The sequence below is a fragment of the Delphinus delphis genome, chromosome 7 (assembly GCF_949987515.2).
Source record: "Delphinus delphis chromosome 7, mDelDel1.2, whole genome shotgun sequence".
Taxonomy (NCBI): domain Eukaryota; kingdom Metazoa; phylum Chordata; class Mammalia; order Artiodactyla; family Delphinidae; genus Delphinus; species Delphinus delphis.
The window spans coordinates 5,021,632-5,041,677 of NC_082689.1; the positions used below are offsets into that span (position 1 = coordinate 5,021,632).

Genomic DNA, 20,046 nt, shown 5'->3' on the forward strand with positions numbered 1-20,046 from the left:
TCAGAAGTCTCCCACCCTCATGCTGCCACTCAGTGGGGACGAGTCCTGACTCCCCACAGCCGAGGCAGAGAAACTGACACCAACACCCCTCCGCGGGGCAGTCAGAGCCCTTGGCAACGGGACGCCCCGGCCGTTCCAGCTTCCCTGCCTCACACCCCCTTCCTTCTCTCTGCCCTGCTCATATCCTGCCCCCGCTGCCTCTGATGACTGCCTGCTCATACCTCCAAGTCCAGAGGGACTGACCAGCCCAGTGGAATCCACCGTTCCTCCAGGGGTACAGGGCCCTTTCAACACACCTCCACTGCAACGCCCACCCACCAGTACTGGAGGGCAGGGGTAGGGGCCTCCCTCAAAGTCTGAGGCCAGCCTGGGTGGCAGGCATCTATCTTCTGTCTCTCCAAGCCCCTGACAGAGTCCCCAGGGCGTGTCCACACAGGATGAGTGTATGACAGTTACAAGCCAGCTGAGTCTGGTAAGAAACAATGCCAAAACCAAGTATCTTATTGATTCATCCACAAGCTTGGAGAAACTTAGCTTTGAGCAACTTCCCTCTATTTGTGTGTGAGTTTATCTTTCTGAGCCCACAGGGAATTGGGTTTTCATCACCACTGTTGAACTTTTAAAGAAAATAAACAACCTTTAGGTGAAATGAATCACTAAATCAGGTATCACCCCAGCTCCTGGATTATGGGTACACAGAGGACACACTCAGTCGTAAAACAAACTTCCACTCTTGGAAATAACATTATGTTTGCAGGCTAGTTTACAGCGTATAAAGCGCTTCATTGTATATTACTTTGTCAGTCGTAACACGAACTTCCACTCTTGGAAACAACGTTGTGTTTGCAGGCAGTTTACAGCGTGTAAAGCGCTTCACTGTACATTACTCCGTATCGCCGCCCCGCAGCCCCCGACCAAGGGAAGGACTAGGTTACATCGCTCTGCAGATTTATATGTAAAGTATGGATTTGCATTTCAGTCATGTCATTTATTTCAGCATTTTGAGCATTTTGTACACACCATACTGCCACCCACCTACACTGGCCAAAGTGCCAGGGGGTCTGCCTTACTATCAGAGACGGTTGACGGTAAATTCCAACACAGGCAACCAGATATTCCAAAGTGTGCCAAGAGTGCCAATGACACTATGAAATCTGAGGAGTCAAATGAAAAGCGTGTGTGCCCCCACCTGACCTATTAAATTAATAATCGTAATTGGCTGAGTCTGTCGTGAACCAGGTCGGATGCAATCCTCACAGGGCCCTGTGCACCCAAGTGAGGTAAATTAGCTTTCAGAGCACCGGGTCTGTGTCAGTAAATTACCTGCTTCTGGGGAGCTGGCTGGGCCCCCGTGGGTGCCGCGCACAGCCGATTTGCCACACGGGTGAGCAGAGTCTTCTCAGGACGCTGGTGCTCACGGAGTAAACAGGATCCCTTGTGGACACGGCGCCACGGGGTGAGCTCTCCCCGCATCCCGGGACGAGGGCACAGCCGGCCCCTTTCTCTCCCTGCCAGTCTCTCTAAAGTTTCGGCCCGGTCACCCATCTTGTTTCCTCCAGGAAAGCAGACGATGGCTGGGTGGCCGCCCACCCGGCTGTGAACGGGGTCAAACCTTCCGGAGATGCTACGAGTGAGCAGCGTCGGGCGGCTTTCTTCCTGCGGATGCCACACCCTCCACCCACCTCCCCACGCCCGGGTAGACCCCAGGTACCAGACCACGCAGGTCAGCGCCTACAGCAGGCTGGCCGAGGGGGTTCACTCCAGAGGATCCTTTCACTTAATGGACAATTGCTGCTTTCTACTCAACCGAGAATCAAACACATGTATGGCTTCAAAACGGCTCACGGGTGACGGCTGAGCGCCGGGGACAGTGCTACCCAGGCCGCTCTGCCTCTGATGCCCTGGGAAGGGCTTTCCTGTGGCTTCAGTGGCTGCAGAAAAGGCCCTGCTGTCACTGGCTGTCTGTCTGACCCAGAGGTGGCCAAAGTCCATCAGGGTTCAAGGTCAAAGTTAAGACCTTAAAAAAAGTCACATGAAACCAACAAGGCCCTACTGTACAGCACAGGGAATTCTACTCAATATTCTGTGATGACCTACAGGCGAAAAGAATCTAAAAAAGAATGAATATATGTATAACTGAATCACTTTGCTGTACACCTGACACTAACACAACACTGTAGATCAGCTATACTCCAATAAAATTTAAAAAATAAAATAAATAAAATGCTTCCAACCACTCAGGGGAAAAAATCAAAAAGTCACACGAAGACACTTGGTGTTTGGTGTCTCCCTGGAGCATCCCAGGATTCAACAGCTGAGCCGGGTCTCCAGCAGCACCTCAGGCCCGAGTTCCGAGAAGGTGCCTGGGTTGGACCAGGCAGAGGAAGAGCCAAGCGGAACAGGTGGCCCCTGAGTGCCTGTCACAGCTCGGGTCCCCGCACACACCTCTCTGCCTGCGCTTCTTCAAGGTCAACGGAGACTTGTTTCTCTCAAAATAGCAACCAGTGGACGAAATACAGAGAAGACTTCTGAACGCAGGAAGCAAGCAGGCGCGGTGCTTCGCCCACGAATCTCTAAAAGCTGAGTCCCGCCGGCACTTACATCTTTAAGAGACAAGCCACCAGGCAAGCGGCACCCCAGCCGGGCCTCACAGGCCCGTGCGGGCCCTGCCGGGGGGGTCCACGGGGACAGCGAGGGGTCTTCGTTGCGGCCGGATTTACAGGCAGGCCCCGTGCTCTTCTGCAATCTCCCCTGCTGCCTCACCGGGAATGCCCACCCCTTAGGGCCCAGCCGTGAACGTGGGACGGGTGTCAACAGCTGGATAAACACCATCAGTCTGTCTGAAGGGGGGAAGACCCCCAGACAGAAGCATAATAAAGCAGACAGTAGTTTCCACTCTTTTTCATCCTTGGAAATCCCAGGAGACAACATTTAGGGAGGCGTGCGCTTGTTTCTTGTTTGTCCTCACAAATAAAACATACATACAGGTATTTTCAATTGTGTAAGCGAGACAAGATAAACTGACCAAGATTTTAAAAATTCCAACGTTCACACTCTAGCGTCAGTTACTAGGTGTGAGGCGACGAGGCCCTGAGGTCTGTTTTCCCCGCGTGAACACCGGGGGGCAGGACGAGCCCCGGGAAGGGGGAGGCCACGCTGAGGCTGAGTATCTGGACCATAATATAGAGACGAAAACATGCGGAAGGGAAAGAAAGAAGAAAGAGCACACAGCTGCCGTCCCCCAAACAGACCTCCCATCTGCCACCCACGATTTGCATGTCACCTTCTCCGGGCTCATTTGTACTTCATTTACTGCCAGTGACTTAACAAGATTTATGCAAATGACACCATAGGAGCTCCCCAACTCCCACCGCCATCAAGCGATTATGCATGTGCAACTCTCCACAGCAGTGAAAAATTAATACGTGACGAGCCCACGCGCTGCCGGGCCGGGCCTCTGGCCTTTTCTTTTTCTTGCTTTGCTTTTTAATTTTTGTTCGAATAGACCTTTTTGAGGAGGAGAAGGAAGGAGACGGAGAAGCAGCGGCAGAAGCAGAACTCTTTGAACCAAACCTCCACTAAGACCTCAGAAAGGACGAAAAGGCAAGGTGGGCCCAGGTCCACCTCAGGAAATGAAGTTACTTTGCAGAAAATAAGTCATATCCTTGACGAGAAAGCTTTCACTGGGGAAGGAGGGAAGAGAGGACCACTGCCTGCCGTGCACGGGCAGCTCCCACGCTGGGGGAAGAAGCCTCTGTCTCACAACGAGCGGACAAGCTGTAAAGCGTGAGCCAAACAAGGTTAAAATAACCAACCGGAACACGTTTGATCTGTAAAAACACGAGTCAGGCTGCAGAGCGTGTTGCAAGTGGCCTCACCCGTGCCCTAAACCGCCCTGGACAAGACGCCTGCACGGAGGGGAAGACAGACCCCATGATGATCACAAATCCTGGCCCGTCCCAAAGCCACCCCCAGCCCAGCCCCGCCCCACCGGGAGGTCCCTGAGGTTCAGGACAACTTCTCTGTTGTTAGGCAAAGGGCCCATGAGCTGGGGTTCAGGGCCCCAACATACAGACCAAGCCCTGAATGCAGGCTGAGTATGGAGACAAGTGCTCGGATGCTGGTGGGAAGGGCAGGCTATCGGGACAGGATGAAGGGACCCCGTGCAGCCCCGGACAGATGCGCGAGGACCCATGTCCCTGGAGAAGCGCGTTGCCGCAGGCCCATCTCAGAAGGTTCCTCTCCACAAGCAGGAGGTATTTCTGTCTGAGGTCAGGGGTCGCATGTTTAATTTAAAACACGTAACTTTGCTTCTTAAGCTTTCTGAAGGCTTTTCGCCAACAGGCAGTGTACAGCACACGGCCGTGGGGATATGGGGGCCGGGGTCCGAATCCTGGCCCCTCAGCTTCTGAAGATGCCTGGTCTGGAAAGCTTGCCCTATGCGGGTTTAATTTAAAAATAAGGATAACACGGCTACCCGAACCGCGCAATGTTGAGGGTTCGGTGACATGCTAGATGAAAACAGCTTAACGAATACTAAGCCGTCATTTAGTTGTTCCAGTTCTGTAGTGTCTAGAACATTCCGGCAGGTACTGCCCCACTGGGCTCCGTCCTCTGTAATCCTCTTGCTTCAATTCTACCGGTTGAAGTCATCACTGGGAGGGTTAGGAATTTAGACTACCTCTAATGGTCTCGGTTCCTTTATAAAACTACAGATAAATCTGTATGGCAGCGTGCAAACCCACGTCAGTCCCTGTGACCCGCAGCAAGGCTCTGACGACAGTGTCCTGAGCAAGACCGATCTGAAAGTCCGGTTTTGCTGGAATCTAAAAGTTCTCGCTGGCATCTCCACATCCAGTGTCCCAAGCGAGTCGGTATCGTCCGGAGCCCATTTCACAGATGAGGATTCTGAGGCCGGGCACAGAGTCCACGGGACTCGGACGGGCCAGGTGAGGTCTCTGGGAGGCGTCTGGTCTGTGGCCACACGCGGGGGGCAGCTATGAGAGACACGAGCTACGTGCACTGCCTGTGTCACGATTCTCCAGAAAACCACACCGTGATTTAGAGTTCGACTGGATTATTTGGAACATACACGACTGAAAGCTTCCAAAGAGTGGATAATACAAACTTTACGCTGCACGGTCAAGCCCCATCGGCACCCATACTGAAAGCCTGGCCTGTAAGGCGAGCGCCTCCACAGAGGAGCCTGGGGGTCTGCCTGGCTGGTGTGGAGGCCAACGCTCCCACCCGAACCCACAGGACACGTGACTTAAGGCAACAGTCTAGTATTGAGTTCTAATATTCCCAAAAGGAAATGTCCCGGGACCAATATTTTAAGTGAGAGGAAAAGAGTTGAATGCTTTTTCTAATTCTAGTTGAAACAGCATCAACAGAATGAAAATTACACATTAAAATTACCTTATGTGGAGAGTTACATTTACAAATAAATGCACAAAGAATAAACAACCGTGTGCTTGCATCTCTACAGCTAAGAAGTTGTTTAAGAGCCTTGAAAAACACACTCACAGACGCAGAGAACAGACTTGTGGTTGCCAAGGGGGGCAGGGATGGGGCAGGGATGGATTGGGAGTTTGGGATTAGCAGATGCAAACTATTATATATAGGATGGATAAACAACAACAACAGGTCCTACTGTATAGCACAGGGAACAATATTCAAAATCCTGTGATAAACCATAATGGAAAAGAATATGAAAGAGCATATATATATATATGTGTAACTGAATCACTTTGCTGTACAGCAGAAATTAAACACAGAATTGTAAGTCAACTATACTTCCATAAAATTTTTTTTTTTTTAAATGCAAAAGTCAGGGCTTCCCTGGTGGCGCAGTGGTTGAGAACCTGCCTGCTAATGCAGGGGACACGGGTTCGAGCCCTGGTCTGGGAGGATCCCACATGCCGCGGAGCAACTAGGCCCGTGAGCCACAACTACTGAGCCTGCGCGTCTGGAGCCTGTGCTCCGCAACAAGAGAGGCCGCGAGAGTGAGAGGCCCGTGCACCGTCGTGAAGAGTGGCCCCCACTTGCCACAACTAGAGAAAGCCCTCACACAGAAACGAAGACCCAACACAGCAAAGATAAATAAGTAAATCAATAAACTCCTACCCCCAACATCTAAAAAAAAAAAAAAAAAAGCAAAAGTCTAAAAAAAAAAAAAGGGAGAACAGCAAAGAGGAGGAGAGAGGACTTTCCTCAGTGGTTCTCCACGCCAGCCCACACACTGGCCGCTCAGCGTCTGAACACATCTTACGAAGACCTCGTGCACTTCCTGCTCTGGTCTCACCTGTGACGCTGGGGCCCGATCTATCCCGTCCCTCCCCACACCTCTGTGCAGAAATTGCCCGGCCCCCAGCTAAAGCTGTATTCCTACTGTTTCAAACAGATTACACTAAACTGTGGAAAGACTCCAGCCCTTTTCACGGGTGGTCAGTACCAACACGAGTTCCTACAGGATTGGTGAAACTGTCTAAGTACCCGGAGAAGAGGCAAAGCTGCTATCCTGCCCACAGATTCCCTTCCTCTGAAGCAGAATGCACTCTAAATCAACGGGCCTTCTTCAACAAACTAAAAGGTGGCATTTCCAGAAGCCATGGTGCCGGGCTGAACACTTATTTTTATTTTCCTGGGAACTACCGCAGCCAAATAGGTCCGATGAATTCCCGTTTTACTTGAGACATAAAGTAATTTGGTACCCGGCTTCTGGGCTAATGAAAAACGATTCCAGGCTAGCAACATAGGCCAAAACAAATGCCTGCATTCGAGTCCTGTTGTGTAATGAGGAAGTTTAATTAAGGCCCCGCATTACAGCTGTAAATGTTCCCTTATATAATAAGGTCTAAATGAAACTGAACCTAATCAAAGTTACAATTCCTTCATTAGCAAATTACAAACAAGAGCGCACAGCTGACACACCGGCTATGATTATCACAACTAATTGCCTCGTTGTTACAAACCAGCCTGAAACAGTGTTCAGATGTCCGTCTGCGCGAGCAAATTAGGGCCACGTCGGGCTACTCTGTGATCACAAGGGGCTCTGGTATGGCGATCTGATTTACCCCTGTCGACTGGCGGCCAGCGGCCCAATCAAAGCCGAGCTACAAAGGCAGCCTTTGAAGCCAGTGCACCCTCCAAACACACTCCATATGCAGGCGGGCAGACTGCACTTCATTAGATCTGTTGCCACATTTCCCTCTTCTCATTCTAATGATCCTATTTTAATACACACAGGAACCTCTTCTAATCGATGTCAAGTGAGTGACTTCTACATTCATCAACAGAGCACATCAAACAAACCTTGGCGCACGAGCCGGCATCACGGTGAGCAGAGAGCCGGGGTGTGTCTCCAGCTACAGGGACAGGCAGGGGGAAGCAGCATACCTGTTTAATTGGGATGGCTCGACCGCTCCCGATGCTGTCCGCCCGGCTCTCCAGGCCTTTTTTCTCTTTGTCTGGGTCACTCCCTTTCCGAGACTGCAAAGCAAAAATAAAGTTAGCATTTGGGGAAGGGCTGCGGTTCCCAGATCGTGGAGGTGAGCCCCATCTGCATGGTTGCTGCAGAACACACGCCCAGAAGCCCTGGGTGAGCTATGCGTGTACCCACGTGCGCACACAACCCAGGAGCAGACTGCTGGGGCGCCCATCGCCACCGAGCCGCGACGTTACAGGGAGTTTTCTAAACTTTTCTTCCTACTTTTCCACTGCAAAATTATCTTTTAATTCTTTTGTAAAGAGTTCAAAATTCAATTACTAGAAACCAGTGGACCATACAGGAAAGTAACGCCCAACGGGAAAACACACTCTAAAGCCGCAGTTAGTCCAGCCGAGGAGGAGAGGATTCCTCGCTGCTTGTTTGGGAAACCTATGACATAAACGTATATATTTAATTAACATCTGAAGGATTTAAAAGCTTCTATTAACGTTTCGGCTGTGCAATTCAAAGGGACACCCTTAATTTGTATCAAGGTGCCATTAATGTTCCTTTTGATTGCTTCTGGATAGCTAGAAAAGAGCAAATTCAAAGTTAAAACTAGTTTAAGATACCACAAAAAACAACAAAGGGAAAAAAGTTGAAAATACCTTTTGGGGCAAAACAGTACTCTGGGGAAAAATGAGTGGCTTTGTTTGCCAAGTTCCTGAACAGTTTCCCTGGCCGTACTGCCAATGTACGTGCACTGCCCAGGAGCGGGCAATCGGCGGGGAGGGCGGCAGTGGTCGCCCCAGTTTGGAAGCCACAACTCCAGCACACGGTGCCTTGGGGACACTGAAGGAGCACCACAGCTAAGTCTCCCTCTCTTGGTGGCATGAGAAAGTGTGAGCACAGTGATTTTCTGACAGATTTATTTTATTATGAGAGAAAGATCTGAGATTCGTCCTCCTTAATAACTGCTGACAAGTGACAACTCCACTCCATTACTTTTCAATGGGAACATTACTCACGCAATATTGAAAATGGAGAAACATTTTCATGTGCTTTTCAAATCTGGGATGATATATGAAATGAACAGACTTTGTGGTGTCCAGGGCAGCAGTGAGAAGCTAATGAAATCCAGTTTTAAAGGGCGTGAGATGGGGCCGCTGATTTTTTTTTTTTTTTTTTAAATATTAAAGGGGGCGATGTCGTAGGGCATAAGGGAGAAAAGTCCCCATGATGTAAACCCGGATCTGGGACTGCAAGGGGCACAAGGACTCCTCAGAAGACAGGCTTCTTGGATGATGCTAAGAAGCCGACATTTATTTATTGAACACCTACTAAGTGCCAGGCCCCGTGTGCTTTTTTCTTTAGGATGCTAGAAGCCTGGAATGAAGTACCAGGAAACGAAACAAGCAACCAATAGGAAGTTTCAGAAGAACATAAAACATGACGTTTAACCTTTGGGCTAGGAAAGAAATAGAGATTTATCAATTCCTTGTCGTGAATTTTAGTTAAGAGTTGCGGGCTCACTTTTCTCTTTAATTAACTCTTTAATTAATAATCTGTGGTAAGAGCTACGTGACAGCCTTAAATTCTCTTTTCCCTACGTCTCAGTTCATAGAAAGCTGGAATTTCAGGTTACTATTTGTAAAGTGAGATTCAAAGCTCACGGCGATGACTTTTAAAATTGTTTTAAATCAACAGAGACCATTAATGGTACTTTCAGAATTCTATGAATTCTAAATTTCTAAATCTGGAAATCTATCTTCATTATTCTCTATTAACCAGAATAATTAACAAAACAAACATTAAAAAAAATCAACGTCTTCCTCAAGGCAGCACATCTGTCCTCACAGCCACTCTGTCGTCAGAGCAGAATTTCCAGATTCCACACGAAGCAGGATTATGAACTAAGCTCCATGTTTGATCACACTCCCTGAGATGAAGGAGGTCAAAACTGATGTAAGACTTCACTGACAAAATGCAACAGAAATTCCCTACGGCTCCAACACGTTGGTGGAGAGAGTCATAAAACTAAAATTTCAAGACAGATCAGTGGTTATTTGTTAGGCAAAAGACCTGGTATCGCTGTCTTACAGTGACTTTTGGTACAACGGGCTGTGATATACGTCATAAAACTGAAATCCAACAACGAAACTAAAACAAACCCATTGGACATAAGACACCGCAGCACGTACAAATTCCCAGTAAGGTTCCTGATGTTTCTGCCAACTCTGAGACTGCATCAGCCACGTCCTTACGTTCCAGCTGGAATGGCTCCGTGAAATCATCAGATCCGAAGTCTCTCTGGGTACCGCTGCCTGGGGCAGGAGTGAGTGTGCAAGGCATCCAGCCTGACACACAACCAGAAACCTAACGGGAGTTTATCACACCCATCACAGAAGGTCGGGGGGAGCCGGAAGTGGGACCGTGTAGCCTCCGCAAACAGCGAACGCAGAGGAAAGAAAGGCTAGGATAACTCTCATTACCGTCTCCTTCTTTAGAGGAATGTTTAACTTTCCCCCAGGCGATAAAAGAAGCCCTGAAGGGGCACCCCGTCAGCTGCCTGCTTCCAAGGACAGGCAGCATTGCTGACAGGAGCCCTCACTATTAAACAGAAACCTGCTTTCCCCTTTCTAACTGATGAGTAAGTCGAAGGCTGCTGGAACACATATAATAGGATCCACGCTCCCCTTCTCTACAGAAGACAAAATACCATTCAAACAGGTCTATTTAGACTATCAATTTTGCTGCCTTATTTTTACAGAGCGTCTCTATGAGCTGGGCTCTGCCTTTTTCACAATCTTAGGTTACTGGGTATGCTTGGCTCTGTGTCGGGGTGTCGGCATTACATGGTAAGCTTTAAAAAATACCATGTAAGTGACACCACGATTATAAGGCTTGAAAACAGGCAAAGCAACGTACAATTGTGGACACGTACTAGAATGAGTTTAAGACATGGATACAGATAACAGACACCAAATCCAAGGGAATGCCGATCCCTGGACCAGGGGTCAGGGGGACGTATTCTGGAGGGGCACAGTTTATCCGTGACGGGGTTATTTCTAGAAGAAGTAACCGCTGCAGTGGCAGAAAAATGCTTGTATTTGCTGAGTTGCACGGTGAGTACATGCATGTGTTTTTTTAAACTCCTACATGTTTGAAAATATTTCCTAATAAAACATCTGAACCACACGTAAATAGGGCTACTAAACTAATCATCCTAAGTGCCAATATTAGAAACCAGGAAGTGAACGGAGATAGCCTTTGAATATTTCTTTTCTCAAAACAATGATTTTTTCTCAAAGAAATAAGCAAGATAGGATATAATTTAGCTTTTTTATCAGTGAAGTACCGTTCTTACCGCCAATATAACACATAATTTGCTACTACAGGAGAGACTTTTTAAAGTTTGTACTATTTTGTAAAAGGTGCGTGTGATTTATTTTTGCTTAAGATTTTCCCTTATTTCTGCACATGTGTGTGTGCCAACAGAAACATCTGGGACTGAAGAATGTTAGCCCAGAGTGGTACATTTACAGGTCATCAGATCCGAAGTTGCCACAATTCATAAGCACGTTATTTGAAAAATGGTGTGTGTACTACTTAATTACCTCTGGCCTCTTTATGAGGGTCCAATAAACGAGGACAATGCTCCCTCATCTGGGCATTACTGTCCCAGCCTGCGTGGACTTTTATTCACTAGGATTGTTCGGCATATGGTACTTCTGTCCTCCTAATACACGCTTTTCAATAAATACACTTTTGCCAATTTAAGCCAGTAACTACCAATAATCGCCAGGGATGAAGAGTCTACGAAATTTTACATATTTAGGAATAGATGCAAACTGGTAACAAGGAGAATTTAGTTTCCTAAGTGGCTACAATTTCAAAATTAATTTGCTTCTTGTCATTCCTTGGATGACACTGACATCTAGTGGAGTTGACACTTCGAAGATCTTCAACCTACAACACCCACCCGGCACCACCACCATCACCATCTTGTGCAATGTCAAATCCAGTAATGACGAAGACACAGGATCTCAGCCGTCTTTTCCTTGAACGCCGTGATGCAAACCCGCCGTGAGGTTATCTTCTTCCATGACCTGATTCCTGTTCCCGCTAACGACGGCCGAGCAGCCGGATTCGATTTCTAAAAGGGTGTATCTACTCTCAGACCATTTTCCAGCACTTAAAGAGATCAAGCACTGATCCCGCACAGGGTCACAGGCAGGCCCCCGCATCACTAGCTACGTTAATTATGACACAATAAATGAGGGCGAGTTCTTATTGGCTCCGGCACTGCCCCACCCGGCCTGGACAGCTGCGCCCCTGGCCTCTGCCCGGGTGCCTGGACGCGGCGGCGGTGCATACGTGTGCGCCGCTCCAGCAGCGGGGAGAGTGCCCCCTCGCTCCAGTCTCCGCTCTCCTCCTACCAGGCAGATCCCCCGGTCTCTAATCTGCTTCCTCTTGAACGTGGGTTAGCTCCCATAACACTATCCCTGATAGAAAACAGAACCCAGCTGCGCAGACAGCAGAGGGGAAGGGAACGTTTATTACCTGAGTTACCGTTCCTTTGCTTCTTTCTGCCTTAAACTTGTCTCCTTTGTCAGTTACCCAGTGAGCGGGGTCTGGGACACTATTTTCCGGCACATCCCAACCCCAGGACTGCCCTTATAAGGGGTGGGGGTGGGCACGTGTCAGAGCAGCCCCAATTTTTTTTTTTTTTAATGGTACGCGGGCCTCTCACTGTTGTGGCCTCTCCCGTTGCGGAGCACAGGCTCCGGACGCGCAGGCTCAGCAGCCATGGCTCATGGGCCCAGCTGCTCCGCAGCATGTGGGATCTTCCCGGACCGGGGCACGAACCCGCGTCCCCTGCATCGGCAGGCGGACTCTCAACCACCGCGCCACCAGGAAAGCCCAGAGCAGCCCCATTTTAAAGAGACTTCCTGGTTCTCACCTCTCACCTTGAACAGAAACCAAAGCCAGGGACCAGGAAAGGTGACCCTTAGAAGGTGTCGTGAGCCTGGGTGTTCCCTCTTCCCGCCACACCCTAGAAGGCCCCTCCCCGCTACGCTGGTGCCCTGCTCAGGGACCAGTCTCTCTGCATCTTCGGCAATGGGCTTCTCAGGTCCACTAAGCCATGAGTCAGTGCACAGCCTGTTCTGCGAGGTGACACCTTCTCACCTGGAAGACCCCACCTGGGCGGACAGAAGTGTTACAGGTGTTGGATAAGCCAGACGTGCTGCTTAGGCAACTGCTGTTATTCTCGGTATGTCTGAAGAAATTCCACAGTAAACATCTTATTCACGTACAGATTTACGCATATCAGATATTCACCTGTATTTTGCAGACACCTAATTACCTCCCTCCCAATCTATTACACAGCCCTACAACTACTTTCTTTTTTTTTTTTAATTAACTTATTTTTGGCTGCGTTGGGTCTTCGTTGCCAAGCGCGGGCTTTCTCTAGTTGCGGCGAGCGGGGGCTACTCTTTGTTGCGGTGCGCCGGCTTCTCACTGCGGTGGCTTCTCTTGTTGCGGAGCATGGGCTCCAGGTGCGCAGTCTTCAGCAGTTGTGGCTCACAGGCTCTAGAGCACAGGCTCAGCAGCTGTGGTGCATGGGCTTAGCTGCTCCACAGCATGTGGGATCTTCCCGGACCAGGGCTCGAACCCGTGTTCCCTGCACTGGCAGGCGGGTTCTTAACCACTGCGCCACCAGGGAAGCCCTCTACAACTACTTTTGCTTATGCATTAAGAGAAATCGTTCCATAAAATTAGTGGTGGTGAGATAAAAATGAAAGCAAGGCCACAAAGACTCTTCGCCCCTACAGGGAATCTTCTTAGCAGCCTCACCACAACTACCGTTGTTTCCAGCTCAGAGAGGTTAAGTAAGTTGCTCAAGGTCAAGCAGCTGCTGGCAGTGCAGGACAGGGTCTGAGCCCGTCTGATCCTCACTCTGGCCCTCCAACAGTAGCATCTGGCAGACCTCACATGGCACAGGGCAGAGAGCAAAGGGAAGGGGAGAGTTGTGAGGAGGGGGTGTTCGCTGTTGGCAATAGACCTTGGCACTAAAGACTTATCTGATGGGAAACCTGTTATGAACGTGGTGGGAAAGGGATGGGGCATCTATCATACTTGGTAGCCTCGTTCACCATCAAGAACGCCATCTTCAGGGAATTCCCTGGCGGTCCAGTGGTTAGGACTCCATGCTTTCACTGCCAAGGGCCCGGGTTCAATCCCTGGTGGGAGAACTAAGATCCCACAAGCCTCGCAGTGTCGCCAAAGGAAAAAAAAAAAAAAGGAAGAAAGAACGCCATCTCCAAGTAAGGGCAGTGGGTCAGATAAGAGACTTGCGGCCACCCCTGCAGAATCTTCCTTCAGTTTAAGCCAGGAAATACTGAACTTCTTTGCATCTAAGTCAGCGATACTCAACCAAGAGGAGAAGTGAAGTGGTTTACAACAGGGCACCCTGACACTGGCGGTCGGAGACCTCTTTGTTGTGGGGCTGGCCCGTGCATCGCAGGATTTTAGCGGCTCCATGGTTGCTACGCAGACTAGACGCCTGCAGGACCACACCCACTCCCACCCCCGAGCTGAGACAACTCACACTTTCTCCAGAAATGGCCGAATTTCTGGGAGTGCAAATCTGCCTGGTTGAGAACCCCTGCTTTGAAAGCATACACTTGTAATGCACAGACCTAGTCCCGGGAGGGAAAGTGTTCTTCTCAAATCAAATGACGCTAGTCACACGGCAGTAGCCGCTCTGCCTGGAGTTCTGTGGCCCCGAGTTCTGGGCTCCACTGCAAAGCCTTCCATGACTGATTGGTAATGTCTGCTGTGTGTCCTCTGTAGTTCAGGAGTTCTCTGCGTCCCAACTGCCCAGGGAACTTTTAAAAACTACACGCGCCTGGGCCCCATGCACAGATCCTGAGTTCGTAAACCTGAGCCCTGAGAGCTGATGTAGAGTTTTAAAACGCTCCGCAGATGGTTCTGAAGAAAAGTCCAAGCAGACTGGCTTCTGTCTGTGAGCTGCTGAAGACCCTGAGCTAAGTCCTCAGTGCTCCAGCCCGAGGAGAAGGGGTCTGTGCATTGATGCGGCTTTATACACCCCATCTGAAAGGCCTGAGGCACACGTCTGGGGAATTCTGGCGGAGTCTGTCCCCTCCATGTATCTAATGTGACAAGTCCTTAGCTAGAGACCAAGAAAGTCACAGGATAACAGAGACCTTTATACAAACCCCTTGCTCTTCATTTCTGACACGTCAGGACTCCCTGCAACCGAGGAAGGCCCACCTGGCTCTACACCTGCGTCGTGGCATCCTATCATTTTCTCAGACTTCCACAGAACTCAGCACTCTCCTCATTAACTTGGTTTGGATGCTACACCTGTCGTTGAGCCACCTGGCGGCCAGAGGACCGCTAGGTGAGCAGGAACCACGCTCCGATTCCCCCCCACCCCGCCCCCCGGGGGGACACTCACGGTGAAGAGGTTGGACCGGCGCTTGGACTGCTTGCGGACGGGCGTGGGCGTGTTGGCCGCGGGCGGTACGTCGATACGCAGTTCCTTTTGGCTGGTGCTGGGCGTGGACGGGACAGAGGAGGAATAGTCGCTCAGACTCCCGCCTCCGTTACTTGTCTGTAATGATCGAAAGCCGAGGTTCTGTTAGGACACGCTCCAGGAGCCCAACCCGCCTCGTGCGTGGGGTCATAACCCACAAGCCAGCAAGTCGCATGGAGACGCGGCCCGGCCGGTGGCATCGGCATCAAGCAGGCACCGTTTCATCCTAGAACAGACCCATCAGCTCGGCAGCGTTTTGTCCAAGAAAAGTGACTTAAGACAGAGAAGTCTCTTTCGTTTGATCTTATACACGACCAAGTGTAAAACAGATGCTAGGGGGAAGCAGCCGCATAGCGCAGGGAGATCAGCTCGGTGCTTTGTGACCGCCTAGAGGGGTGGGAGAGGGAGGGTGGGAGGGAGGGAGACGCAACAGGGAGGGGATATGGGGATATATGTATACGTATAGCTGATTCACTTTGTTATAAAGCAGAAACTAACACATCATTGTAAAGCAATTATACTCCAGTAAAGATGTTAAAAAATCTGAGAGTTAAAATGTCATTATTTTCTATTTCCTCCGAAAGCGGAAGGGGTTGGTTGAACTAAGTGGTTTCTACAGTCCCTTCACTGCTCCAGATTAGAAGGAGAAAGAGTGCAATTTTGCCCAGTAGAACCAAAACCCACATTTGGAAAATGACCTCTTGAAGGGATACATTGGGAGATTGGGACTGACATATACACACTACTATATATAAAAATAGATAACTAATACGAACCTACTGTATAGCACAGGGAACTCTTCTCAGTGCTCTGTAATGACCTATATGGGAAAAGAATCTAAAAAAGAGTGGATATATGTATATGTGTAACTGATTCACTTTACTGTACACCTGAAACTAACACAACATTGTACATCAACTAGACTCCAATAAAAATTCATTTAAAAAAAAAAAAAGAAGAAAATGACCTTTTGGAAATGTGAAAGCTTCTGGAAGATTCTTCAAGATCCAGAGAGAATTACAGATGCCTAGAGTGGGATTTAACATCCTTGAGCGTGCCTTCTCAGGACCCCGCTGTAAACGCACTTCCTGACTCTTCAAGCTACCAAAAGCACGATACCAAACCTTCTCGCTACATCTCTTTAAAGAATATAACACCCGCCTAAGAAATGTTAACCGAAGACACACGGGCAGGCAAAGGTAAGCCAACAGTTCCTTAGTGGGTTTTTGGCTAGGTTCTTCAAAGTGACAATTATATTGTTTGTTCCCAAGTAAACAGCAAAATGTTGCAATGGAAAGATACTAGTTTCCACAGGGCCTAAGGGAGACGGGAATTATAACTGAGGGCTGCTACCATATTGAAGCATATTGTAGGATTAGGCACTGAGATTCACCCACAACTGCCCAACCTACAAGCAGACGAGAATGAGGACCAACGTGGGGTCATTTAAATCAACAGCAGAGGGCTTCCCTGGTGGTGCAGTGGTTGAGAGTCCGCCTGCCGATGCAGGGGAAACGGGTTCGTGCCCCGGTCCGGGAAGATCCCACGTGCCGCAGAGCGGCTGGGCCCGTGAGCTATGGCCGCTGAGCCTGCGCATCCGGAGCCTGTGCTCCGCAACGGGAGAGGCCACAACAATGAGAGGCCCAGGTACCGCAAAAAAAAAAAAAAAAAAAAATCAACAGCAGAGACGGCAGTGCACACCCTGCACCTCCACTCCAGCCAGCATGCCTCATAACACAGGCAGCGTGAAGACAGGGAATATTAAAGAATGATTCCCATCAAAACCACTTGGCCACAGCAGTTTCTGAAGGAGATGTTACGTCAATTACCGACATGCTGTTATTTATAAAGTTGAAAAGAAAAAAAAAATCACCTTGGAGCTGGCTGAGAACACTATTTGGCAGGTGTGTCTCCTGGGTTCTGACCTGCTTTTCAGTCCAACCTCTCAAGGGACCAACATACCTGGCTGATGTGCACGGCAGACACCTGTGCGGAACAGACAGATGAGTGGCTCGGAGAGTTGGGTAGGGACTTGCAGGGCCCGATGGACAGCTGCTGCTTCTTCCTCGTGGCAACAATCTTCTGGGCAACTAGTGGACAGGAAGACAGAAGAAGTCTACGTGAGGCTGGTTTCCAAACAGAGGGAATGTGGCAGAGACCGAGGGCTGTCTCCGTTATCCACTATTCCTTTCATCGTGGTAACAGAATTCCTGATTTTTAGTTGGGCGCAGGACTACCAGAATAGATATGACATTTCCTGGAGCTTCCTCCAGTCCATCCCCTTGCACCCCAGCTAAACGTGGCCATGCAAGCAAGCTCTGGCCAATGGGATGGCAGCAGGAGGGTCACATGGCAGTACCCAGGAAACATCCTTGGGTAGCTGCCCCCGGCCCATTTCTTCCTTATGTCTCTTTCCTTCTTGCTATGTAAAAAGCACATATGTTGGCTGTAGCTCTGGAAGCGATCTTGCAGAAGGAAGCCACACTTGGTGGGACACAAGCCCCTTCGAGGGGCTAGGCCTCTGGCTCGGCAGCCTCGCGCAAACCTCAGACGCTTTATATGTAAAACACAAAAACACACACCTATCTTGTTTAAATTATTCTAATAATCGGACTTTCCCCCCAGTTACTTGCAGCAAAAATAATCCTAAATAAGACAGGGTAAGTTATACCAAACCCTTTGGAAAATCAAAAATCTATTTTTTTTGCATAGCCTGAAGAATTACTCTTAACTCTACAGGCTACTGCATAGAATTATATTCAAGGACATGTAATTATGTCAAAGGCTTTTTTTATTTAAATATACGGCTCTACACGTTGGGAGCTTATCTTAATCAATACAAACCTAAACTCAACCATTGGCAAATAGGCCGGCTCATACAGCACATTGGATTTAACTGCAAAGGAAGCCAACGATTAGAAGACTCTTCCTACACCAATAGGTGTCACTACAGGAGAATAACTACAGCTTTTATGTGAATAGATGTGTGTCTTTGGGGAATAGCTGTAATTAAGTTCAATGATATTCAATCCTTATCTTTGTCCAGAGAGGGTTGCTGATTTAAAAAATACCCACGCAAAGGAAAACACACCACTGTCCCCAGCAATAGCTTATGTTACAGAAGGAGCACACACAGTGTCCGCAGATGATTTCTTCTCCAAATGAACATAATTTTAAGAAGGAACTGGTCTGTCCACAGCTTATGGCTTTCATGTAAATGAATGATAGTATAAATATGATTAAGTGAAAATACAATATATAAAAAATGGCTCACAGAGATGAAGAAGCAGCTTCATCAGTAACATCCCACCTCCGACAGGCCCCTTATCATCCGGAAAGGACGATATCAATTAATTTATCCTCCCGTAGTGTATTGATCATAACCTTCATCAGCTAATCAAGTTTAAATTACAGAGGAATATCGCAACACTCTGTCATTTCAAAACCATTGGCGTATCGATCTGGGGTCTTTGAAGACGCACATTAGAATATTTTAAAAATCATTATGTGAACTCAAAACTAAAACCTAAGATCAGATTCCAACAGCCGCAAAACATGTGTCTTATAGGTGAACTGAAATCCCCAAACCAAAAGTAAATTAACTTAAAATCATGATTGTTTGGGTGAATGCCAAATTACTTCTATTTTTTTTCTTTTTTTTTTTCTGAAAAAGAGCAAAAGGTGTTTTCTTGTGTTCAACTACTCCTGGCCTCAGAGTCACTATTCAGTCGGATGACCATACTGACTTTCACCTTAAATCTCATAGAAAAAACACAAAGGTCAGAATTAAACAGGGCTAAGCTCTTGGGAGAACTTCATAGACATTTTCTATAAGTGTTTTCTACTCTAAGGGGAGATTTGAGAAACTTTCTAAGACAAGTCAAATATGTTATTAAAATCCTCATTTTATGAAACTCCAAATGCAAATCAATGTTCCCTCCTTCCCACGTGGAGGCTAGAAAGAGCAAGTTCATGGGCAGAGAGAACCTTTTCCCATTAAACCCTCTCACAGAACAGGGCTGTGTAAAGCGTGAACCACACGTCAAGTACTACGGTTCTTCTGTCCACTGAATTCTTGCTTGGCCACATTTATTAAAAAAACCCAAAGTCACAACTGCTAATAACTGGTAGCATTCTTTCAAATTTAACTAGAACCTTCAACCCTATTTGTTGTATTTCCCCATAATTTTTATGTCTACACACACATGGAAGAAAGGAAATGAGTTACAAATATTTTGCTCTAAAATACATAGACTGCTTTAGGAGTTACAGGATCACCCATAAAAGTGGGGGTAGTATCTGACTTAAGAAGGAAAAGGAGATAAGGGGACTGTTTTGTAAGGCTGGGCCACCTTCTCCTCCACAGTGAAAAGCCCCCGGCCCACTGCGGGCCACAGGGCTGGGCTGGGCTGTGTGAGCGGAAGGGCCCCCCGCCCCAATAAGAACTCAAGGGAAGCGGGATGCCAGGGGCAGGGAGGCGCTGTTCTCTTGTAACTATAATCATCAACTTTTCCTGAGATTTGGAACATTTAAATGTCAGGAGACTTAGAACATGAATATTACTTACACCCCAGATTACACTGGCTGGGAAATTTTTATCATCACTGAGTTTCTGTCTGCATTGGATCATTCCACAAATGAATACGTCACGTATTTTATATAAATACATGCAATGCACGAATGAGAAAACAGAAACACAATCCCTTGAGATTCCTTAAAGGAATCTGTGATTCACTTTGTTGTAAAGCAGAGACTAACACACCATTGTAAAGCAATTATACCCCAATAAAGATGTTAAAAAAAAAAAAAAAAACCTCATGGTAACCACAAAAAAAAAAAAAAAAAAAAGGAATCTGGACTCTATCATCGAGGTGTGATGTTTTTCCTATTTTGGTGACTTGCTTTCCTATAAAGTTGCCTGAGGCGCTAAGCCTAGGTCTGAAACGCTGTCGTTGGCAGATACGGAAAATGTGCTCCTTTACCAGACACCCCGCCAATTTCACTAACCTGATACGGCAATGCTAGTACCTGGTGTCATTTTAAAAGTCACTTC

At 48.1% G+C, this 20,046-nt stretch overlaps 1 protein-coding gene across 7 annotated transcripts in view; it reads right to left on the reverse strand.

Annotated features, from left to right (window-relative positions):
• AGAP1 (ArfGAP with GTPase domain, ankyrin repeat and PH domain 1) overlaps positions 1–20,046 on the reverse strand; it is a 557,152-nt gene that overhangs the window by 272,964 nt on the left and 264,142 nt on the right. For all 7 annotated transcript variants that reach the window (XM_060015879.1, XM_060015878.1, XM_060015876.1 and 4 more), the window contains 3 exons: positions 16,956–17,083; positions 14,916–15,071; positions 7,399–7,491 (listed from right to left, as the gene is read on the reverse strand). In XM_060015879.1, coding sequence (XP_059871862.1) covers positions 7,399–7,491; positions 14,916–15,071; positions 16,956–17,083 — 377 coding nt within the window. The remainder of the gene's footprint in view (positions 1–7,398; positions 7,492–14,915; positions 15,072–16,955; positions 17,084–20,046) is intronic.